General features: G+C 37.8%; 1 protein-coding gene across 1 annotated transcript; it reads left to right on the top strand.

Moving 5' to 3' along the window:
- The first annotated feature begins 3,233 nt into the window (after window positions 1-3,233).
- Window positions 3,234-17,558, top strand: FAM174A (family with sequence similarity 174 member A). The gene is made up of 3 exons (XM_067315650.1): window positions 3,234-3,602; window positions 10,888-11,022; window positions 16,987-17,558. Exons 1-3 carry the CDS (start codon window positions 3,322-3,324, stop codon window positions 16,988-16,990), a joined length of 420 nt encoding a protein of 139 aa, XP_067171751.1. The 5' UTR covers window positions 3,234-3,321; the 3' UTR covers window positions 16,991-17,558.
- The last annotated feature ends 8,171 nt before the right edge of the window (window positions 17,559-25,729 follow it).

Here is a 25,729-nt window from a genome sequence, read left to right as displayed (position 1 = left end):
TAATATGTCAGAGGACAGCTTGCACCTGGGTATCCTATCGGGGTGGAGAAGCATGGACTGCCGAGTGTCAATCCTGGTTTCTTCGTTTCTCAAGATTGCCCAAAAGTCATTCGGCAAGGACTTCATAAAGGGTGACATCTACAGACTGAGAGGGCACCGGGAAAGGGAAATAGATGTGTTCTGTACAGGGCCCTCTGTCTCTAGCAGTATCAGGAAGCATACTGTGCAGTTTTAGTTGAACTAGCAAAAAGAGAAAAAGAAACAGAATGTACAGAGCTCTTAAGTGCCTTTCTCTGAGTTATCATTTCATTTCCCGATGAAAAGCCCCCTTCCCAGACATCCTTGACACTCACATAATTTTGCAAAGTAATTTCTCAGCTCTTTCAATTCACCTACAGGGCCTATTTTGAGGAATTCAAAAAATTGCCCAATTTTGTTTTTCTCAAAGGTAAAAGTCAAGTAAGCTCCATTAATTTTAATGGACAATTTAGCAGTCTCAGGGTCTTTTACTGGCACTCAAATTCTGCCACCTTTCGGATGCAAAATATGAAAGTGAAAGTTCTTTTATTCTTTTGTAAATGAGACAAGTTCTACAATTTATACATGGAATGGGGGAATATAACTCCGGGACTCCTCTCTCAAAAACCTTTATGTACCAGAATGATTGCAGAATGTCATCATTTGTGTTTAATTTTCTTTTCCATTTTTTGGCTCCAAATAATAAATTGAACAATAATTTCTAACAAGCACGTACACTGAGAAAACTTACATATGGCAGTCAAACCACACTCCATATGAAGCTCCAAAATTATGTCACATTCAAGAATATGTTTCATTAAATAATTAAAAAATGCATCATTTTCTTAAGTTTTTCTCTCAAAGCCAATCTTTATTGTTTTCTAAACTTGCAGTCAATTTAAATTTGTACAATATTAAACGCTGGTGTATAAATTTCAGTTATTTAAAAAACAAAAAGAAATCTGCAAAGATATCATTAATAATTGTTTCACAATAATGAACACAAATTATTGTTTTTTTTCTATTCTGAAAATTCAAAGACTATCTTACCTTCCTGAAATAAGAGGATTATCTTTTAATTTTTTAAAAACTTCAGAAAACTATTTTGCTGGCCATGCAACACTGGAGCTCTCAGTTTTAAGGTGGGTAGTTTTGCAAATACACACATTGAAAAAGGAGAATAGTAAGAAGTCATTCCATAGTCTTCACTGATCAAGACAATCCTTGTTTTTTCCCCTTGTACATCGAGTCTGGCGTACAGTTTGCCATGAAATATGCCACTGTATTCTTCTGAATATATATCCCAGCACTGTTGCACCTTATGTGATCCATGCATAACTGACCTATCTTTAGGACAGTTTAATACCTATAACCCATGTTCTAAAAAGTATTCCTCCTTGACTTTTGAATATAACACTTTCCTCAATCATAAGCCACTGTGCTAGAATGCAGTTTCTTGCACTTGCCAGCAAAAACACATCTTAAAGAAATGTACGGGGAAGAGGAATCCTAATAGACTTTGGGGGGTGGGAGGGGGGCTGCTCATGCCCTCAAGCAGGCAAGCCCTACCGAAGCTCCAAAACATAACAAATGCTATCAGAAAGTTTAGTCACATGCTTCCCTCTAGCAAGTAGCAAAGGGAGCAAACTTTCATTTACTGAAGATACATTTGTTGTTCCAAAGCACCTGAAAAAATATTGCCACAACAAAAACCATGAATTTTCAAAAGAAAGATGTACAAATGATAGTCAAATGGCATACATGATATTTAAATTAGCTTCACTCTTTCTAATGCCAGATTCTATCTCCTTGTTTATGTAACAGACCTTGAACTCATTTTTCCAGTTAACTAATAGTTAAACCTGTTAATAGTTTATTAGCAAATCACTGTTGAAATAATTTATATATGATCTTACATGACCCTACATGATCCCAAAGCTGAACAGTTTAAGTTCTCTGGGATATCAAAACAAGTCTGCCCATACACAGAGCCTGGCAATTACTTATACTAACTGTACTGCAGAAATATTATTGTATAACATTTCTAAACTACTTTCATATCTATCTATTCACTTCTATACTGAGACAAAAAAAAAATTCATTGTCACCATGAAATTCCTCCTCTCCTAGGTGCACATTCGAACCCTGAAATCCCTGGTGTAATTTATTATTCACAGAAAAGTAGTAAAAAAAAAAAGCAATCCAAAAAGGGACTACAGTGATTAAAGGATTATACTGCTGTGCCCTGTAATGGCCTTTCCTTTATTAAATGGGCATACGTGTCACTAGTGTAGTAAATGTCATGATAGATTCACTCTGTACAGAGCTTTAATCTAATTCAGGGACAGATTATGTTTTCAGTCACCCAGGGTCACAACTCTCCACCAACTCCTCAACACATCTGTTGCTCCATGGCCTCTGGTTGTGTTCGATCAACTGAGACACAGTCATTTTCCTGATATTTCCACCATTTGACCTCAATGGAAGAAGTTGTAGATCTGAGTTACAGATCTACAGATCCTAATATTTTCCAAATTCTCCTTTTGCTTATGTCTTTTCCATCACTTTCCCTCTGCATAAAGGCTTCATATACCAAAAGCCAACCCGATTCAATTCCACTACCTAATGCTCAAATACATAAGACACAACATTTTATGTGAAAAGATGCATGTCCCTCCCGTATTTTGACCTACAACAGCTACTTGCCAGCTGGAAGGCCAAAACATTGCTCAAGAAGCAAGGCTCAACAAGCGATATTGAGTTTCATGTTGCTGCAGCTATACCCCTCTGAATACCTCAGCTAATTGAACAGTACTTTGGTGATTCGACAGCTCTGCAGTGCAGACATTGTCAGGGGCTGATATGACGAGCTACAGAATTTATATTATTATTGTGTAACTATTATGGCGGTATAAAGTTATAATTAACATTATAGTAAAATATATGAATATAATCTGATAGTATCTGTATTATTATATATTATGATTATTATTACGCGGGTTTGGGATCTGACCGGGCTCATGCTAGAAAGCTAACTGCGTTTCGCAGCACACAGCGGCCTGCACGCCGCCCCCACAGCCCCAACAGCCGGTGCGCGCGCGCCTGCCCGCCGCGCCTCTGCCACGTGACTCCAACGGCCCGCGGCGGGGGGAGGGGGAGGGGTGCCGGCCGGCGCGTCCATGGCAGCGCGGCCGCGGCCGCTTCCGCTTCCTGTGGCGAGGCGGCGGCAGGACCCGGCCGCGCTCAGGCCGCGCCGGGCGGCTCGGGGGGCTGCGCCCGCGCCGGGCGGGACGAGGGGGCGCCATGCGGGCGCCGTCGCCGCTGCTGCCCTGGCTGCTGGCGGGGCTGCTGCTGGCGGCGCGGTGCGGGGCGGCGGCGGGGGGTGCCTCCTCCCCGCGCCCCACGGCGACGGCGGGCGGCGCGGCGGCGGAGGCCACGCGGAGCAGCAGCAGCGGCGGCGGCGGCCGCCTGGCCGAGGTGTCGGCGCCGCCTGAGCAGGGCCAGCCCATGACGCAGCGCGCCCTGTCCGTGCTCGTGCTGGCCAGCGCCGCCCTCATCGTCTACTTCGTGATCCGGACCGTACGGTGAGGGCGGCCCCGGGGGCGGGCGGCCGGGGCGGGCTCGCAGCCGCGGGGCCGCGCGGCAGGGCCCGCCGGTGGCGCGGCGCGGCGGGCGGCGGCCTGCCCCGGCCCCTTCCCGGCCTCTCCGAAGCGGCATCACTTAGCCCGCTTGGATTTACCTCTGCACTCCTTACAGTTTACTCGCTTTTGCGAGCTCTTATCTCACTGTGCTGCTGAATTTGTCCATCGCCTGCAGTGAATTCTTTTTTTCAGTAAACATCTCTTTCTTTCCTCTTTTCTTAAGTAGAGGGCACTGAAAAAGCTTGCGCTACCAGTAAAGTTGCATTTACATTTCTCCTTGAAACTATCAATTGCATAACTCTGCATTTTTCATGCTCACAGTTACTTGTTATTAGTAACAATAAATGTTTGTCTCCTTGTTTTATTGTCTTTGTGGTTCTCCTGCAGTCCCTCATACTGTGAACCTTTTTTAGGCAGGGCCCAAATGTGCCATTATGCATAAGGTCTATGCATAAGACCTTAATGCTGTAAGGTCTCTGTGTACTTTTTGTAGTAGCTGGGATTACTGATGGTTTAGGTGACGAGTACCTTCATCACGCTGATTCCGGAAAGGTAGTGGAAAGCTGGTGCTCTGTATGGGGCACTTACTAAAACACACCATCTGAGTAAATGAGGATAGGCTGATTTTTCCAGAGCTCTTATAGCTCAGGCTCGAGTAATCTTAAATCTTATTTTCATTAGAATGCCTTTCCTGAATCCAGTCTTGAAACAAGGTTGGCGGTAGCATATCTTAAAGGACACTACACAATCTTTTGACCAAATGAAAACGGATAAGAGTACTTTTGGGAGTCCTATCAACTCCTGTCACGCCTAACTATGGAATTTTGAGTTCTGAGTAGTCTTATGCAAAAAGCCAGGAAAAAAAATAACTCATTGTAGAGACTGGGCAAAGAACATCTCATCTACTGCCATTATTATCTGGATAATTGGCAATTATTTGATAGTCTGTATTTGACACTAGGAAGGTTACTATGCTGCATTTGAAAATGGAGTGCTGTCTTCTAGGTGCTAATGTAGATAGGAAGGTTAAACCTCATAAATATGTTGTTCTAGAATTCTGTGATACTTTCATGAGATCCTGAACCTTTAATATGGATGCATTCTTATCATTTGGTTTCTACAGAGAAAATCAATTTTGTCTTGATGATGTGAATGTTTATGAATTGGAAGAAGAGAAACTGAACTTACATGGTTTACTGATTCTGTGAGGCAGATGAATATTTATATTCAAGGTTGTAGCAATGCACTTTTCTGTGATTAATATATCCTTCATCTCTGGGAAGAACACAAAGTTAGATTCAAGGTGATGCTTTGTTTGTGTATGTATATATAATTAAAAAAACCCTGATGCTTAAGTATCAGAGTTGTGTAAAAACTCTACTGTCTGAGAGCAGAAGCAACATATTTCCTTCACACTAATTCTGGTAAGCAGAATCCTAAACATGCGTAGGGTATATTTTGCCATGATATAAGCAGTCCCGTTTTACAGCAGAGAGAAGATTGTCCGAGGTCAAAGCCTGTGCAGTGTGAAAACTCAATACTGTTGAAATGTAGAGTAACTCAGCTCTTGAGCTACTAAGAGTGAACTTAATCTGCACTACTTGTTATCAGGCTATTTCTTCAAACAAATGTAATTCTCTTTAGAATTGTGTTAATTTGTTTATGAAGTTGTTCCTCAAAAACTTATTAACAGCTAATTGCAATTCTTTGTTTAAAGAGATATTTCCCTTTGTTTAAAGAGACGTTTCCCTTAGAGCTTCAGCAGAATTTCATACAAAATTGAGAAAACAAATACGTAGTTGCCATGAATGCTTTTAATTCAACTTTTTGAAGCCCTTTTGAACTTTTTTCAAACAAACTTTCTGAGTGAGCACACTACTCCACAGTGCTGGAAACTTGAATTTTTTTATTTTTATTTTTTAATTATGAAAAGAATGATGTTAAAGCATCCATTCCATTTTATGTGCCTTGTTAAGATTATGGACAATCAAGTAAGTAGTTTAACAGTTTACAGGATTAGATGATAAAACCCTGGTGCTTCAAACATTCACATGTTTAGTTTAAGTGTATGCATGATTGATTTTGTTAATGGTGCACAGAAATATTTACCAACTGGGTGCCAGACCGTTCTGGGTTTGATACAATTCTGAGAGCTGCACTTCATAAGTTTTTCTGGTTGGAAGTGCTTGTCTTAAACATTCAAGAGATCTATACTAAGCAGTGCCTATCACAAAGCTCTCTGTGTGCCCAGAGAGCTTTTGAAGAAATGTTTTGGTTTAAACCTTGAATGTTTGTAAAGCGTATTCACGAAGGTTCCTTTGTCAGGTAAAGGATGTTGGAAAAAAATTATTGAACGTTTATTTTCTTCTTTCACATCTTTTGTGTGATATTGAGCAAAAAAAATAAACACTTTCTACCTTTAAAAGGAAAACCCCCAAACTTGCACTTTTCTGTTTTTAGAAAGTAAGCTATTTAATTTTAAGGTTTTTTTTGCTATTGCTTATTTTTTCTTTTCTATTGCAGACCACTTGCCTTATTCCATGTTTGTGTAGAAGCACGTGTATGCACTTAGTTCTTCAGTCTTTTTGAGATGATGGGAAAGCACAAGTGTAGAAAATGGGATGAAATAGCTTTTTTCCTTTTAGAGAATTGTTTTAGTGTGTTACTTAATTTGGCATGCTAAGTAAGACATCCAAAATATGTTCCAGTCTGAATTGTGTGTCATGGTTGTAACTTAAAACAAATTTCTAGGAAGTTATTTATAATGCATTTTGGAGGGTAATCACTGAATTTCTTTAATGGGTATAAAACCTGTAGCTTGTGATTGCCTTCACAGAAGAAAGACTCAGTTAACTTTCAAGGAATAACTTTGAGAATACATTTCTTGTAATTGATTTAGTTCATGGTTCAGGAAAAATCTATTTATTAAAAATATGCATTAAGGGGGAATGTGAATTAGCTGTACCATATTTTGTAGCCCATGGAGTGAAAAAACTTCAGTATAGAAATTTCACTACGGTGGGTTGTCTCTGGGACAGTTAAACCTCAGTGCTCTCCCACAGACCCTTACCAAACTCTTAAATGATATAGTTGCTGAAATAAAAGCATTTCCCATAAGTTATCCTCCTGTAGGAAAGTAGTCTCTCTTTGGAACTGTTGATCAAAAATGTTAAGAGTTCCACTTTTTAGAAGGCATGTGGTGATCTGTAAGTAATATTTGTGTTTATATTAAAGTGACTGGAGAGCTACAGTTCCCTTAGCAAGATTTTGTTTAAAGTCTCTATGACTTGCACCAAGGTGGCTGCACCTAGACAAGTTGGGTAATGTCATATAGCTTATTTGTTCTCCTTCTGTGTAGGTGAAAATGACTACAGGAAGATGTCATTCTGTGATAACATTTCTTTTTAGGGCATGGAGGGCTTTAGCATTAAGATACATCTATGCTAAGGTTGCTGTCATCAATGAATATGTCATATATCACATGTCTACCTGTGTTTTGTGTTTCCTGGTCAATTTTTTATTTGCATAATTTAAGTAATTCTGTTAGATCAGTGCTATTTTACTTGTTGGTCGTCCTTTAACAAAAGGTACTGTTGATAATCCTCCTAGAGCAAGACTCGATTAACAACACTAATAAAGTATGACTTTATCCCAGCCTTTTTAACATTTGGTTCATTCCTTGAATTTGCATGGCAGGTTGTAGAATGAGGAACTCCTGAAGTTTTCAGAAAGCAGTTACAGTCTAGATCTAGGCGAACAGAACTAGCTTCACTGCCTGATTATTAGCATTAAAAAGCTATCATGTATGAGAAGAAAATGCATTCTCTTTTTGTTTGGCTAAGTTTTTCTCTAATGCATGCAGTGTTCTTCACTCTGTCACAGTCTAAGGAGGGAGTAGATTGTTGCAGGCTACACTTCTATCCTCCTTATTCAGGGTTTCCTTAAATGAAGGCAAATGGTCTGTGGAGGCTGCTTAAGATACACCAGCCTGTAAGCAGCCATTATCCCGCAAACCCTGTAACACTGTTCTGTACAGATAATACATGGAAAGGTTCTTAGAAAAATACTTCCCCCAATTACTGCACTAAGTAGATTTTCTGGACTGAATTAAGGACTAGCATTGCTGTGACCCTTTTACTTTTTATCAGATTGAGGTAAAAATCCTTTTGAACTGCATTCTGGCCTGAACAAAATTTGCCTCTTCTGACTGAAGTAGTGTTTGATACTGAAAATTCCCCAGTTTCATGAGATATAGATCAGTGTGTTGATGCACAAAACTCAATCAATGACTGGAAAAGATTTTGTCTTAAAATGAAAATTCCTTGACTTAAATCTACCTTATTCTCTTGCTTTCTATTTTTAATGATTCTCCTGCCACTATTTGGTGCGGACATTTTCAGCAGAGGTTTGTACTTCATGCATTAATGAGCATTCAGAAATCTTATGGTTATGTGATTGAGAATACATTTTTTTACAGGAAATTTTGGGGGTCTAAGCTAACATCTAACTGCCTAAGATGAGTGAGGATTTTGAAATTTCTGTCCAGGATCTCTTTTGGAACTGTACTCACCCCTCCCACTCCCCCTAAAGGCCACACCTTATTTAGACATATGTCTATTATAAACATCTCTGCTATCCTTTTAACTTTAGTCTTTTGACTAATCTGTAATTAAGAAGAAGTTTTCATATCGCTAGTAATTCTCTTATCAATTTCTCAAGAACATCATCTGAATCTAGAAATTTGGGACACTCCAGTGATGATAATTTTGCATTATTTGCAATATGGACTTTTGCTATCACTGACTTCAGGTTGTTCTCAACTCACAGTAGAACTTTCCTTTTCACTCCGTTATGGAAAATAGTAGTAAGTTCTCTAGTGAGATTGACAGAAATATTTTGACTATACAAATAGCATGAAATGCCTCTCCTTCATTTACTGTTATATTTGTGTTCAAAATAGTTTCCAGCCTGTTAGAATAGCCAAGAGTGCTTGTCCTAGTACTGATTGTGTAGCTCCTAATGTTAGTAAAAACAAAACAGCCCCCCCATATATATGAAACATAATTTTATTTTTAGTCACACTTTCTTCTTAGAGTTTCAAAGTTTTACTTGATACTTTGTAATATACAACTTCTTTTCTACTTTGAGGACTAAAGGCCAGATAAGAATAAATTGGAAGGAATTTGAGGTTGAATTGAAAGGTGAAATCTGTGTGTCTATCTCTGTCTGATTAGCCTTAGCTTTTAACAATAAGGTTAGGTGCTTTGAGTTCTGCTGCAGCGCATGCCTGGCAGTCGTAGCCTTTTGGCAAGCAGTTGTAGCTGCCTCCAATCAGGGTTGAGGGTGGAGGAAATGAACATGATGTTTTCTTTCTATACTATCTGAAGCTGGAAAACTTTGAGGAGAGGCTTGGATTTTATATCCTGCTCCATCTTAAAGCAGTTAACTATGTTTCTCAGTTCCAGAAGGAGATCTTATTTACTGGGGTAAATGCTGTTGTGTGTCCTTTTGAGGTGGCATTGGTTTATAAAGGTGGATGCTTCTCCTGGTCACACGTGAAAAGGAAGAATCCTTTAAGAACAGACAGAATTCAGGACAGAATCTGAAGCTGTGAATTGAAATCTCGTATTGGTATCTCTTATAAGGTGGTTAAAGCTGTGCCTCAGTGTGGGGCAGAGGGGTGATTTTACATAGTCCTCCTTTTGGTTCTTAGCTTTGAAGTATCCAGTGTTCAAGTTCTTGAATGTTGTGAATACCTTTCTTAGGCACCTAGCTTGGGTTTGTAAATTCTGCTCCTGGAGTTTCTAAAAGTAAGTTTTACAATTACCAGTGTTTCAGTGAATTTAGCCCTAAAAGCCTAGCAAACAGTTGTTTTTTAAAATAACTTGTATTTTTTTTCAGTCTCATAGCTTTCACGTAGCTGCTGTTAGTTCTAAGTATACACTAGCTATAAGTGACTCTACTAAGCTTTTTGTAGAACAGACGCCTTTGCATGCTGCCTTGGTGATTTGAGTTCCTGATCCTCAAAGACTCGAGCAATGCATGTTTGTTGCATATAGAAGTAGTTCTGCGAAGCCACATGGATCTGCTCAGTGTGCATGGAGCTTATGTGGGACCAAAGCCCAAACAGAGAAGCTGCAGAATGTAGTAAGAAAAGCAGATGCAAACAAACTGATCTGTGATAAGCACTGCATCTTAATCTTAAAAACATAAATCACTTCATCTTCCTTCTACAATAATACTGACTCTACAAGTTTGTTCTTTTTCCAAAGTGTGGAAAAATCCTTCTACAACTGAGGACATGAGGTTGAGTATGGCAAGGTAAATAGCCAAGAAATAGATATATGAATTTTAGTTTTTGAAGTTAGGAAACTGACCTCTATTGGTTTCTTGATTGCAGTAGCAGTGACCTTGATGAACCCTGAGTATCTGCTGGATGCCATTAGTTTTTTCTTCATCGTGACTTTGTCTGAAAAAGCTTATTTTGCCCATGTGTGTTGTTTTTTTGGGGGGGGGGGAGGGGGAAGATTTGTTCTGTTTCACACTTCAGGTCAGACTTTTAAATAAGTTGACACAGAGTGTAAGAGCACATTCATAGACAAGCAATGCTATTAATACAAGATATTTATTACTCATTTATCTACAAAAGAGATCTGGGTTTTGCATATTTGGTGCTGCACATGTTACTACTATTGCTATTTACTGTATGGATGGTTTGACTCAATTGCAAGTAATGAAACTTTTTATTATTACTTGTGAAGCCTTTTATGGGTATAAAGTTAAAACATGACAGCAATGGCTTGTTGGCTGTTCAATTTCTGTATCTGATGCACATTGCTTCTTCTGTAGAGAAGCATAAAACATCTAGAGAAGATGTAAAAATAGTTTTCCTCATTCTCTAGGACCTCCAGCAAGTATGCTCTTATATATTTGCTTACCTGGCATTTGTGTTTATCTAGCAAGTGCCTATATAGCCTTTTTGTATTCACTGCAGTAATACTGTATAAAATTGCACGTGACATTTTTGTTGGCCTCAATCATTTCTTGTAAATTCTTGACCTCTTAATTTCACCAAACTAAGGGTGCACACTTTACATGCTGACCGTATATTTTTTTTTAAAATTAGGGTATCAATGTATTTGTATTTTAAGGAACAGTTTTCTTACATTATTGGAATAGAAAGTAACTGAGAATTTATAGAACTTAAATGTTTTAAAATATGTTTCAGGCTCAGAAGACGAAACAGAAAGACCCGAAGATATGGAGTTTTGGATACAAACATAGAAAACATGGAGTTGACTCCATTAGAACAAGATGATGAAGATGATGATACAACACTATTTGATGCCAATCATCCTCGAAGGTTTGTATATAGAAGCTGAATGTACTTCTAGTAATAGAAGTGAAGGAGTGTGGATGAGGAGCAGTTTCACTGAGAATGCTCACTACTGTGTTCCATATGCGTGTAGTTGGAGAAGGGCTGTCAAGATCACTTGAATTTTAAATGGGCAAGAATTTAGTGGGCAAGAAGATAAACTTAGTACTTCAGCTACTCTTGATCTACTGCAGAGCACCATTTTTCTTCAGCATGTGAGTCCCAGAGACATGGAGAGGAAGGTAGGATATTTTTGTTATAAATATGGTGTCATTGCTGAAGCTTGTCTTCAAGTCCACTGCTAGTTTTTACATTTCTTGTATTCCTTTCCTTCTTGGAGGCTCCTCAGTTCTTCCTGTGCATTCTCTCCTACCGTTTCCACTTCCAGCAACTTCGTTCCACTTTCTTTGCTAAATAATCAGTAGTTGATAATGATCCTGCACTAAGTTTTAGATTTGGTATTGCTACACAGAATGGTTCATATTTTTTAGTCACACTCTGAAACTATCCAGATACAGAAAAAATTTGTTATGTTGTCTTGCACTTAAATATTGTGATCTGTGTTTTAAAAAAAAAATCTTAGAAACCTATTTTTTGCAGATGTGAAGATTTTAAACTTTTTAATGTTAGGTTTCTTATGTGTAGATAAGCTGTCAAGTTTAAATGCGTCTTTCTTCGTAAATTCTGAACTTTCTTCTGTTCAAAAACTCTTTGAATTGAGACAAGATGCTTTTTAACCCTTGTCAGCTCCTCTGGGACATGGGATTGCAATTCAAACTTAATAAAAATAAGTTTTCCTAATTGGGTAATTCCATCAGGCTGCACATATAGAGATACTAAACCTGGTAGCAGAATTGTGAAAATGCTGAGTACTACCAAATACCAGAAGAGATAAAATGATTAATCTTTATTTTGCTGGTCACAGTTGGCAAGTGACTCAACACTTCTTACTGTGAAATTGAATTAAACTCTTGGAGAAACAATTCAGCAAATGCAATGCATGGTGCCCCGAATGAATTAAAAGTAATGGAGTCATAAGTCAGGCTGTTTTGCTCTTTATCAAAAAACGGCTGTTGGATGGCATTCTGGAACTTGAAGTGAAAGGTTCATTTTCTCTTATATTTGTCTCCTTAGAGGGAAATTTTTTAGATAGAAATTTTTTCTTACTCAGTTACTCAAGTCTGTGAGTATTTATATGTCCAAAGTTATTTTTTCCTTAATTTCTCCCCTATACATTAAAAGAAGATAGCTGAAATATCGCCACTTCTGCATATTGGAGAGTCCTGTGGCTTTTATGGTTGCCTTCTGGCAATAATATTGTTTCAGTATAAATGATAAAGATCATGTAATAGGTAATTGCCATGGTATATCCAGGAATTCCCTTGATGTCTTTTTTTTGGATGTCATTCTCTTAACTTCTCTCTTGTAACACAACATACTTAAACTTTGAGGTATTTGATGACCAGATAGTATGATACTTCCTTCTAAATCTATAGTTACAGGATTATCAAGCAACTCTTACCCTATGAATGAACACGGTAACATAATTTGTCCTCATTAACATTTAACACAATTAACAATATTGTATTCATGTTAGAAAGGCTTCTTAATGCTCTTGTATGCTTATTTGGAGATTAAACAAGCTTGTATTTGATATTAAGCCTCAAGGAGCAATATGGCTAATATTGCTGTTCAGCAGTATTTTATCTAAAGGATGCTATAGCATTAGCAGATTAAATAGGTATGTATATGCAGTATGTCTTCCAATGCAATAAGTAGTATAACAGTCTCTTATGAATTTACATAGGTATTTTAGTTTGTTTTGGCTGCTTTTTACTTTTAGTTTACCTATTTTGGAGATTTGGGGGGATTATATTAAGCTTTCAGATACTGGTATGATAACATGTCCTGCTGCCACATCTTTTACCTTAGGTTGCTATCTAAACTTAATTCACATTTTACAGATAAATCTAAAATCCATAGCTTGAAGCATATTGTGTGTTAAGATAAACAGTCTTGTACTTTTTGTACTTTACTAACTACCAGAAGAGCCCCAAACAGTTGGTCATTGCATCTGTTTCTTTTAACTTCCTCTTTTAACTTCTCCTAAACTAGAAGCAGGGAAGACCCTATAGGGAAAGGTCACCAAAATAATATCAGAGGTTTTCAGATGAGCAAATTTCTTGATATGTGTGTTTTTCCCTTTATGCTTCTAAACACTTCTATTTGAGGGGGAGAATTTACTTTAATGAAAGTAATTTATTGTAGAAGTATCTAACATGTATCTAGTATTACTGCATTTGGCAATAGGTCATGTCACATCATTTGTGGTGTGAAAAGCATTTTCCCCTAAAAAAAAAAAAAAACCCTTCTAAATTGCTTTTAAAAAAAAGCAATCAGAGTCATATACTATGGTCATATCACAGCTTATGATGCAGCTAAACCGTGTAAAGCAGATACTGTTCTTACCTGCTTTATGTACTTTAGTTACTTGGGTATTTCATTCTTGTCCCTGATGGGATGAATGAGGAGGAAATGAAAGTGGAAACACTAAGGATAGAAGCATGGTTTAGACTGAGGTGTTTTGTTTTTATTTTATTTTTCCCATTTTGCTGCACAGAACATGTCCAGGGGTGATGCTGGGGTGTGTATATAAATATATATATATATATGCATCATTAACTGCTCAAAACAAAAAAGCTGTAGAATGCAAAACCAAAAGAAACAAACCTGACAGCTTCTAAAATCTAAACAGGACTGCACCAAAGATCCTTACTATTATGCTTATGTATTTTATTTCCCCTTCAAAATTATCTTGGAAACTCATTGTCAAGGGAGTGACTAGAAGCTGATGCTTATCTCATAGGTTGTCTTATGGTTTGCCCTACTTTCTGTGCCAGTACAGATTTTGTCGAACTGTGTCCTAATTTAATGTTTTTGCCACTACACTTTGTTTTTTGGTTCTTTGTTGAAATTCATTTGTTTTATGTTTAAGAAATTAACTTGCATTAAAGCCAACTCTTTACAGTGACAGACAGCAGACTTTGAACTGCACTTGCCCTCAGTTGTGATATCTAACAAAATTTTCACATTATGATGTAATGTTATAGTTTGAAAAAACTCTCCTGTTTTCAAAATAATCAGCCTCTCTTTAAATTTAAGTACTACAGGGAATCATCATTTAATTTAGCTATACCAAACAATGTGGAAATATTTGAGAGAAAATTGTCGATCCAGTCTTTTTCAAAAATAGTCGTCTAGAATGCCATATAGGATAAGTAGTTCAAGTACATTAGCAGTGTTTCATTTGTCTGATGATACAGCTGCTGTCAGATAAATCAAGCATTTATGTTAATGGATACTAAAGTGTGTTAATAAGGAACTGTATCTTTTTGTTGAAAGAGTTTTTTCTAAGTATGTTGTATTTAATTAAAAAAAAAATTATCTGTTTCAGCTAGTGAAACAAAACCTGGTATATTGGTCTGAGTCATAGCCCTGAAAAAGTGTGTATGGGGGCGGGGGGGGAGTGGAATATAGTTTTTGAACACGTTATGCCCTGGAGTAAATATATAAATTGATGTAACCTATAGCATAGGCGTACCTTTACTTCTGACTTGTGGGGCTGTGAAAAGGCCCAAGGTTTCATGTATTGACTTGCAGAAGAGCTGATAATGTCAACTTCTGAGTTGAACTCTGCAAGAACAGGAATTGTATCAGAGGACCTAACCACACTTTCTCTCGGCAAATGTTTCTGTTAACTTGTTGAGGGAAGCTGACTAAGCAGAACAGAAGATCTTCAGAAGAGAATAACCATAATAATAGAGAAAGAAAATGTTACTGTTTCAGGATAGCTCAAAAAGTGCTTAAGTGATCAAAATCATTATTTTGGTAGTAGGAGCTTGAGAAAATAAGTACTTCCAGTTATGTTTAATCAATAAGAAAAAGTGAATGTACTCTATGTATAGTGAGAGCTTGCTATGTTCTCCTGTATAGGGAGAAGCTCCCAATTTTACAAGTTAATTTTTATCTTGAAACAGTGTTTTTGTGTATGAGAAAAACAGTGTGGGATAATATGAGTCTTTCACACAGACATCTGGGTGAACTGCTGGCTGAAATGCTGTCCAAACCCTAAACAGTGATAGCACAGAGAGAGAAGTTTGAAAACTAGTATAAAGTACTTTAAAAAGAAATTTAAAAATTATAATTGGATATGTATTTTTCCCCATTAATTTCTTCCCCATGTTGTAACTAAATCTTTTGCAAATCCACCCTTTTAGTTATCTGCATTAAAGCTCAATAATCTGTCTTCATATTACTGCCCAGCCAGAATGACCAAAGGGAGTACAAAATGCATAAGGACTCAGACATGCTGAGGACGAGTTGGTGATAATGATGCTCGGATATTCTCAGTAGATGTCATTAAGCTTTGTCCTGATGTTTGCAAAGATTCAGAGCCGTTTTTAAGGTAGCATAAATATGCAGTCAGGCTTAGAGCAACTAATCGGAGAAATAGCAAGAGGGTCCTTGGTTATTGAGTTCAGTCCCTTGCTGTCATAGGCAACCAATGTTGCAATTTTGTTTAACTACAGTCAAGAATGAGCTTATTCAGTTCGTAAGTTTGTTGCCTTCATTACTCCTAATGGAAGGCATTTAAAAAACTAGCCACCAGTCACAGAAAATTAGGCTTCTAATCTACATGTTCTGGTCAGTTTATATGCATTTGTTACGCATAACAAATTATATAAGCATTGTTATATATACTAATAGTTGTCTTTTTTCCTTCTTTCTCTATGACCTGTTTATATACTGAGTAGTATCTACTCTGCTTTCCCTTTTTCTGACTTAACCAAGATCTTTATTTAAGGTGATAACTGTATGGCACTATGTTAGAGATTTCTGTAGGCTAACTTTGAGTTAGTTGCAAAGTCTATATGACTCTTTACAAGGCTGGGCAGAGACATTGGCTTCTTTCCTAAAATCAGTATAGCAGTATCAGTATATTGTTGTACTGATACGGTTATTACTCCCAGTTTTGTTACCGTTTCTTTCAGAGCTCTGTGAAAAATCTCCAGTGTCCTCTGCTGTAATACAGATGTGACTTAAGTGTCCCCTCATTGTCCTCATCATCCATGTAGCTATTCTCTGTGCTTCTTTTCAGTTTGAGGCATCTTACTTGAATATGATCGTTGCCCAGTAACATATTACTACATATCTAAGTTTTAAATTCAAATCTTTGGTTTTCCACCATGCAGTATGGCCTACATATTAGTTGAGGTAGAGTATCCTGAGATGGCATCTTTATTTTTCAAAGTGTTCTTATATTGAAAATTTATAGTCCTCATTAGATCACTACATGTGCTCAGTATTTACTGTACGGCAAGGCATGAGGTAAAGCATATATTCTGTGCAACTTGGTGTTTGTGATAGCATTCCAGTCATGTAATGACACCAAAGCTTGAATAGGAACTCAGGAGCTTTGAAGTTCATTGGGCTTTAATCTTTTCATTGTTCTTATAGTTTGTACATCTTATATATTTGGATTTAAAAAGTAAAAAAAAAAAAAAAAAAATTCATGGGATTAGAACTCTAAATTAAACTTTTATTTTACTGCACATAACGTATCTATTCCCTATCTAACCTCTCTACTTCAAAAATATATCCAGCGTGGAAACCATTTTTGAAAGTACTTGCACACACTTGCTCTCTCTCTATCTCTCTCTCTGTCTCTCTCTCTCTCTCGGGGGGGAGGGTGGTCTAAATGAATGCTGTTTTATGACAATTTGCCTCACTTCATTAATATCATAACTACAATTTTACACAGGTGACTTGAATGAACAATAAAATGTTGTGCCTCTGCTTTTTTGTCTTAAACTTTGGTCTTTAAAAGTGTGTACTAAAGTTTCACTTGAAACAGGACATTTCAGATTATTGCATGTGTTTCTTCTGTTGCAGATAAGTATGTGCCTTTCAGTAAAAGAACTTAATCGTGAAACCAGAGAAAGAGACTGCTTCATAGGAGGAATAAGAACCAAAATAGCAAGAGTGTATGGAAATTGGGGGAATAATTTAAATGGTGTATATTATGGCATCCTTAATTTGTTGCAATAAATACTGTACCAATTTGTTGTACCTTTTTGTATATATATAGAATTCTAAATGTAAAGCCTAAGGAGCAAGTGTGCACTAAAATCAAAACCTATTTGGAAGTGAGGTTACTTCTAAAACAGGGTATTTTTTGCTTGTTCTAAATCTTGTATGCCATAACTGTGGTATACACTTTTTTTCTACAGTAACCTGGAATGTTAACTAACTTTTTGCTGATGTAAAATTGTAAGTAAACATAAGTAGCATAGCCTCTGTGAACTTTTCAGTATTGTTGGAACTTGATTTTAGTTGAGGAGATGCTTTACCCTTTACAAACAAAAAGCCAGACTACTGCCTTTTGTGTTAAGATTTTTTTTAAACTAAATTAACATGTTGTATGTAAACTAAGTGTACAAATAAAAATGTTTACAATGTTCCTAGTATTTAGCGTCATACTTCAACCCTTTATAGATATTAAGGATATGACTGATATGATCTTGTTGCACACAGTAATGCAGCACATTTGTGCTGTTAAAATTATTGATTACAACCATAAAGTCAGTTAAGTTCTGAGGGCCATATTCAACTGGCGTGAGCAGATGTTGCTCCACTCACTCCAGGGCACTACTGGTGTATGCCACGTGGTGTCAGTGTTCAGTCCTGTGGTCAGTGTAGAGCTCAAGCCTTCATGTAAGCTTGTTTACTCTTATACTCTAAAATGTAGAACAAATAATACATCTCTGCCATCACTCGAAAATGAAAAAGTGACATCAAAAGCAGCTGTTAATGTGAAATGTGTGATTAAAATTTATGTTAATGCAGTTGCCATCCAGCAGTTATGTTTTTTAGCTAGTGCCATAAAACTTAAGAATTTGTAAGACCAAAAGTTTTGGGGTATTTTTTGTTTGTTTGTTTTTAAACTGTATCATCGTTTCCACAGGAGTCCTGCTAATGCAGATTAAATGTTCAAATTCTAGTTGACTAATATTATTTCAGAGATGTATTAATTCTGTGTAGATATATAGTATCAAGGTATAGACTTGCTAGCAGTATTGGTGGGGCTGACTGTTTCCTGAAAGTTCCTGTGATATGGGATATGGGGGAGGAGGGTTATTTTCCCCAAGTCTTCAGTCCTCTCTTACTGTTTGTGACCAGAGTAGGAATGCCTTATTTCTCACTGAGGCCATTTCTACAATGACAGGTAGTCTGCTGTAAAGACATTTTTAACCCTATATCGGTTGCTAAATACCTGTAGTTACCCTATGCCATTACTAAAACATACTCACTTTGCTGTAGTAAAAGTTCAGCTGAAGTCTGAAGTTCTTTTGAATTCAGCCAATGCCAAACCAGCCTCCCAAGGTAACATTCATCTACAGTTTGCCCATGTGCTGCACACTGCTGGGAAATGTATTATCTCTGCAGGAAAGCCAAGACTTTATTTTTACTTCCTCCCCATTTTTAAAAAGAAAACAAAGAAAAAGACAACTCATTCTCAGAGAGGTTTAGCTGAGGAATCTAGAAATATTGTCAAGAATACCCATGGTTAGACTCCAGATGAGAAAGCAATGAAAAGATTATATAATAGAAGGGAAAGCATGTTGCCCCCCCATCTAAGGACAGCTGTCAATGTTTAAAGGTAAGCATAGACTTTCTTAAGACTTTTTCTGGCTAGATGGCACATATTAACCCTAGTAATAAAGAGCTTGTCCTCTGACTTCCTAGAGTTAGCTGTTATAATCCTGTAGAATCTTTTTAGAGTTTAAGCTGAATGCATCCCGAGGAGCTGTTATGCGTACTAATGATAAATACTTGAGCTGTTTATTATGCACGTAGAAAGGCAGATGCTCATGCATCTCCTGCAAGCAAATCTAGAGATTTTCCTATAGGAAAAACAAAATAGAACAGATTACTTATATTTTGAAGCAGGGTACATCTGTGAAAAAAAAACTAAAATTTTCCCAAAAGTATGTACTACTTGTGTTGGTACGTCCAAAATTATGAGGATCTATTTTCTAGAATGAGTGGCTATAAGCAAGTCATCCAATTGGTGCTAAGTTGAAACAATTTTGTTCTCTGATATGCCTGATACTATGTGATTCATGGTGCAAACTTTCTCAGCATTGCCCAGAGCATATCCAATTCAGTAACTGAATTGTCTCTGATTGCTTTTGCAGACATAAAATTTGTCAAAGATGTTAGTGTTATCCCTCTCATGTTCTTAACTTTTGGAAATCTGCTCTCAACTGTGTTCAGCTTCTGTTGATGTATGCAACAGTATCAGCGATGATTCCAGTTGTCGCTGAAAAATGTTCTCATGGTAGCCTAACAGTTAAATTCTTTCAAAAAATTGGGGCTGTTTTGGGGAGGATCCCAAAGGCCAGTAACTGAGCTATACATAAATTGGATTAATATTTATATCAAGTGTATTTTATATCAAATTGCGAAGCAATAAATAAAGGCAATTAACTATGAAATGTGTAATTGAGTAGCCACATATGGAAAGCTTTATTCCCTTTTGAGTCAAGAAGTTAATAGCCTGGTGAAATATGGGATCCAATCTGCTGTAATAATGCTTACATCTTTAAAGATGCGAGGTAGCCCAGATTTAATGGGAAGTAAGTTGCAGGTGGTAGACTTACTTGATGACTTGAGTTTCTGGGGAGAGAAACTGAGTGTGGGTAAAATGCTCGGAAGACTCCAGGGAAAAGGCTGGTAAAAGATGACTTTACAAACTTTACCGTGTTAGAGCTACCAGGGAATATTTATTATTGTTTCGGTGTTCTGCGGATTTTTTTTCCTTTCCTCATAAATGAAATTTGAGACATAACATGTACAGGAGTACATAGTTCCTGACCAAATCTCAACAAATTAGTTCAGTGCATCTAAAGGATAATGGAGTATATACCCTCAGAAACTTTGAACTGATTTGGGAGTGAGAATTCCATGGGTCAGAAAACAGCCAGGAAAGCACTCTAATATACATGCTGACTGAAAGCATGCCTGACTCTCAGGAGAGGGGCTGAGCTGCTTCTTAGGTTTAGCATAGACTGCTACTTATTGCAGACTTCTTGTCATGCTACTGCTGATGCTGGTGTTAGAAGTTGCTAAATGCTAAACCACTGCAAAAGTGACCCAGCTCTCTCCAGAGTTCTGTGCTCTGATCTGACTCTTGCCTGATTTCCCCCTCCATCCATAATTGTTCAAGGGGGTTGCAATCTGTTTCCATCTTGAAGCATTCTGATTTTAATGCACAGTAAAATGAGAAGATTTCTTAAAGATACTGTCAGGATGGATTGTTGAGTTCAAGATTTGGTTTTATTGGCAGATACAAATGAGATTCTTAAATCATGGTATTTTTTGAGTCTGTGTTTTCATGCACTCTCCAATGTGATGGAAACAGTATTTTTGTAGATGGTATCAGCCAAAATCTTCAGAATAGCAGGTGCTTATAGCAGTGTGCTTTGCACAATGTATGGCTAGGACAAAGTCTCAGGTCAAATCCAAAATTTATGCCAAAGATCATTTTGAACTGTTATTTCAACTAGGCATTTTGTTTATTGATCTTCTTTCCTAAGTCTCATTCTCTTTAACAGAAACAGGTTCATTCATTGCTGTTTCAGAAAGCCAAGTCCCTAAAGATAAAAAATGAAATAATACACAGTCATCCAAGGTTTTCACCTTTTATATATGCATACCTGTGTGTGTGTGTGTATATATATACACATACGTGTATATACTTATATATGTGAAGTGTCAGTTCAATAGATAGCCAACTGGATCATGCCTTGTACAAATAATTGCTCATTTCTAATCAACAAACTCTTTGCTGCTTCAAAAGCTTCTTATTTTTTTAAGTTGCTATAGGTAAATGGATCTTACGAGGATTTTTTATGAAACTCCTAGTTTTAGGCTTTTTAGACTGGCACAGACTTTTGCAAGAGAATACTTCATTCAGAAGCCCTTATGCCACAAATGTTTTGGAACCTGGAGAGCCCTGAGGGGAAGTGCAATATGTTTGCCCTAATCTTACTCTCTTGAACCTGCTTTGGCCACTGTCCAAGAGAAGATACTCAGACCAAATATAGCTGTTCTTATTGATTCTGATGAAGAGTCCAAAGGTCCCACATCATTCCAAACACAGAAAACAGCTTACGATGGCATACGTTAAACCTACTGATCCAAAGAAGAGCAAACATACATATGTATGTTGTTGTAATGCCTCTGAATACTCTTCTTGAACTTTCAAGGATGAAGATTATTTAGGTAAGTTGAGAGAAATCTAGTTCAAAGCTTAACTATCCCTTCTAGTAGGTTGGTATTCCATTTTTTTTCTTGATGTCTAATCTAAATCTTCTTTTTAGTAGTGTTAAGCCTATTAGACTTTAGCTTTAGTGAATGCTGGAAAGAGCTTAGCTCTCTTGCAACTCTGCCATGTCTTTTCTAAACAAAGCACCCTCAATTCTTTCCTGGTAGACTTATGTTGTAGGTATGTAATCCATTTCATTCTTTTCTTCTGGAAATGAACCAGCTGATTCACAGGCTACATGAACTGCAGTGTCCAAAAGTGAATACAGTATATGCTGTCTATGAGACAGCAATATTAAAAAGTATGTGTGTAATATCAATGTACCTATACTGTTGGAATTTATTAGAAGAACTGAAGAGGAATAAGATATCTGCACACTTTGTTCTTTCTGAGTGGTAGGTAGCACAAGGTAAAAGGCATGTGATCTACCCCAAGAGCATTGCGCTGAAAGTCTTTAATCAAGGTGTGCTTAAGTGGGAAAAGTATATAGCTTTGGAACTTTTATTGTTTAATAATATTTATTAAATATTATTATGTATTGTATCTGGGGTTATGGCAATGCTGGACCATGCAAAGAAATCAAGCTAGGAGTGAGCCAACTTAAATACTGAGAGCAGCTCACCTGCATCAGCTCAGTGCTCTATCTGGCCTAACGTGCACTGTTTCTTATCTAAATCAGCATGTTCAGTTAGATCCAATATCTCTGTGATGCATTGCTTCATGCCATGTAGGGTGAGTTTTCAGACAACAGTAATTACTGAAGAATAAGTAACTGGTTTTTTCTGGTGCAGCAACACTTGGCCTTAATCACTTAGGCATCTTGCTTGAGTGCAGTATGCATGTTTGCTGAATCTTTCTGCATCAGTTCTCATCTGTCAAAAAATTAACAGGTTGACATTTGCCTGTAGGCAGAGTTCTTGCCCAGAGGAGATGGAAGGAGGCAATCAGGACTCTTAGTTATTGGTAGCTCACTGATTGGAGGCTTAAGCATAATCTCACTGATTTGCATTTGATTCATTTTCTGAATTTTACAACTATAAGAGATAAAACCTTTTTCCTTCCTCCACTACCCCAAATGAAAGAAAACATGCTAGTCAGTGTATTTTCCACTTCTGTATGTTCTTTCTGAATAACTGTTTATTGGTTTGGGGCCTTAGATTTTATAGCAGCATCAGAACCATCCAACAATAGAAACTAAATATGCAGAAAATAGTGTCTTAAAATTAAATATGAATAGTTAAAAGTATGTCTACACAGGAGGCTGGAGCTTTCTTAAACCCAAGCTAGGACATGACAGCATTAGGAGGAGATGCTATTCATTCCTAGAGCAGGAATGATTGCAGGGCTTATTTGCTTGAGCAAAACGTTCAAGCAAAGGCTTCTGGTGCTTCTGGTTCCAGTGTTACACGGTCTCCGCTAACATGATACAGAAATACCTTAGTTCTAGTGTGCAGTATAGATTTTTATCTAAGATGTCTATAGTCTTCTGGATGTAAAGAGCACAGCCTGAATAAAATTTTAATTGATTATCTTGACAGCTATAGTTGTTGCCTTATCTAATGAAAAAATCCATAAATTCACTTGTTTAGATGTATGTTTAAAGAAAATGAAAGCTAAAGTAGGATATATGCAAAGAAATTGATTAATTTTAAAATCTGTTTATTTTGCTATTTGAATATGAATTACTTTGTTTTGAGTGCAGATGCATCTGTCTTTAGTCCCTATGAAGATATTTTCCTCAGTTTATAACACTGTGGGTACTGTGCTGCCCTTTTGCATGACTGGATACCATATAAAAGTGTGAACATAATTGTTTGTAACATATTGTATTTTTTAGATGAAATTAAAAATTCCGGGTATTATATTTAGTTCTGTCTTCCTTCTCAAACCATAAAAAGACCAAAATTCTGATTAAAAAATGCAGGACCTAAAGGCTGTTTTTATTTCTGTTTCAAAGTCTGGGACTTCAGCTGCATGGTTCTTCTGGAAAAAGAAAATTTTAGGACTGAAGATTCAGGCCACCTACTCAGGTAACATTGCAGTTGTCACTGTTCTGTCAACTCAGTTGTGCTTTGAGTACAAGGGGTGTTATCAGGCTCTGTAGTAAAGCCATTCTGCTCAATACTTATGCCAAAGCACGAGACTTGCTTCGAATACAAAATTTTAGAGCTACATGTGTTGAAACATTTGGGATTACCTTTTGTTTCTTTTCTCACAGCAAACACACAAGTTCAGTTTTGGCTAGCATACATGCTGTTCTCTAGTGAGCACACACTCTGTACATGTTTAGCTCTTGACCAACAGGACTAATGTTGGTTAACAATTGACACTTACCACTTACTTACTTGCACTTACTGCCCCAGCAACCAGGCTCCAGTACCCAAGATGTTATTTGATCCGAGGAAGATGTCATAGAAATGAAAAATGTATGCTACAACTTTGCTGACTTGGCTATTTATTTCCTGATTACTTGTGCCAGCTTAAAGTCTGAAAAACAGACTACTGAAGAAAACATACAGCAAGACCAAAGATGACTTTTACAGGCGGTTGGTGGCTATGGAGGGAAGACAGCAATTTCTTTTGTTTCATGCACAAGGTCCTGAAATACTGAAGGAAAGCCAACATTCAGCCCATGTTTCTAATGGGAGAAGTGGTATTTTGTTATGAACAACAATGAAAAGAGCAAGACTCACAGGCTTTTATCCCAAGAACAATTCTGGAGAATGTCACTGATTTATCTGGCACTGCCATATGGCTGCAGGTATCCTCTCACCACTGACAGAGTGTGCATCCACTGAGGTCTCCACCAACCAGAGCAACATGTCCAGGCTACTGAATTAACCGCCCAATAGCAGTGAAAATGTTCCTTCCAGGAAGGAACTAGCTATTGCACTGTACTGTTAGCTCCTTGACCGAGCTGGCTGATAACCCAGAACTCGTTTTCTTGGCACCTGTCTGTTGTCATCCATCATGGACTTTTCTTCAGCAGCAGCTCCCAAACTGGGTCTCTAGTCAGTTCAAGCTTCCTCTTCCTTATCAGCCCAACACTGAAGAAACACTTCTGTTCCCCCTCCCCCCAAGTCACTGGGCCAGTACAACCCGACAGCGGATGCCTCCAGTCATGTACTGAAGCTGCTGTGAAGAACTTCCCCTTAGCAGCAGGCAAGCTCCTTGAGTTGACCCTAGTAACACGAGAGGGAGGCACCATTCCCTGGATAAACAACTATGACCAGAATACTGATTACTTATCCTTGGGTGTGGGATGGCCATGATGCAGTACCACCAACATATTTCTTCCCCATTTATTGCAAATTTATATACACTTTTAGCACTTGACAAGCAACAATGTAGCTACACGTTACAACATATGTCTGATTTTAGTCTTGGAAAGGCCCTAAGTCCTATGCTTCACTCTTTGTATGGGTTTTAAATGTGACCCTGACAGGTCATGTCCTTCCATGATGGTAATCTCTGTCCAATTTGCGGACAGCTTTTCAAAGAAGAGAGGGTACTTCCAAGTCACTTAGAGGAAGTGGGCCAGAAGGTCCTAGCCTTTGGACAGCCATGAAAGTAAGGAAAAGGTGATGTATTACATAGGTATCATTTACAGCTGGCCTTGGCACGTGTTGGATATATGAAGCAGGCAGGCAACAAATTGCCTTTTGTTGTGTGCAGTTGTGTTGTGTGCAATCACTGTCTTCATATTCCTTTTCTCTCTGCCTCTCTTCACCTCTTCCTCAACAAATCCACTTCTTTTCATCGTATAATAGACACTTGCAAGGAGGCATGTCCCTTCTAATAGATGATAGACTCCTGCAGATGATCACTGTCAACGTCCAGAAGTCATGTATGTCCTTGGGAGTATGTTTTCAGAAGTGAGGAGGGCACATAGAAGGTGAATATTTCCTTTGTTATAGCTAAATGGTAGCATCAGCTGCAAAAGCAGGTTTGGGAGAGGGGGTGTCTTTGCACCAAAAGAGGGATTTCTGTTTGGGAAACTGCTGCATGCTCTAGTAAGTACAAACAGGCTACCAATGGTCATAGAGGGAGGAGACATAATTTTATGTGTCTGCAGAGGGGAAGGGGAGGAACTGTTTGAAAGTGGGTGCAAGGGTTTTGTTGGGATCAAGCAAGAAGAGTAACAGGTATAAAGTCGCATTGCCAGAAGAGGAGGCAAGAAGAACAAGAAGATGACTTGGTTGGAACACACACGCACAAAACACCTCCTATCCAGGGCTGCTGTCATCAAGACAATATTCAAGATCGCTGTTGGTTGTATGGGGGCTGGTCATTGTAGTGTGTGGT

The sequence above is a fragment of the Apteryx mantelli genome, chromosome Z, assembly GCF_036417845.1.
Source record: "Apteryx mantelli isolate bAptMan1 chromosome Z, bAptMan1.hap1, whole genome shotgun sequence".
NCBI classification, from domain to species: Eukaryota; Metazoa; Chordata; class Aves; order Apterygiformes; family Apterygidae; genus Apteryx; species Apteryx mantelli.
Note: the sequence above shows the minus strand (reverse complement) of the source record. Positions and strands in the feature narration are given on the sequence as shown.

What these genes read in the sequence shown, in the direction of transcription:
- FAM174A (XM_067315650.1), top strand. Translation starts at nt 3,322, where the DNA reads ATGCGGGCGCCGTCGCCGCTGCTGCCCTGGCTGCTGGCGGGGCTGCTG. An exon ending in TTCGTGATCCGGACCGTACG is followed by an intron (nt 3,603 to 10,887) that starts GTGAGGGCGGCC and finishes AATATGTTTCAG; the next exon opens with GCTCAGAAGACGAAACAGAA.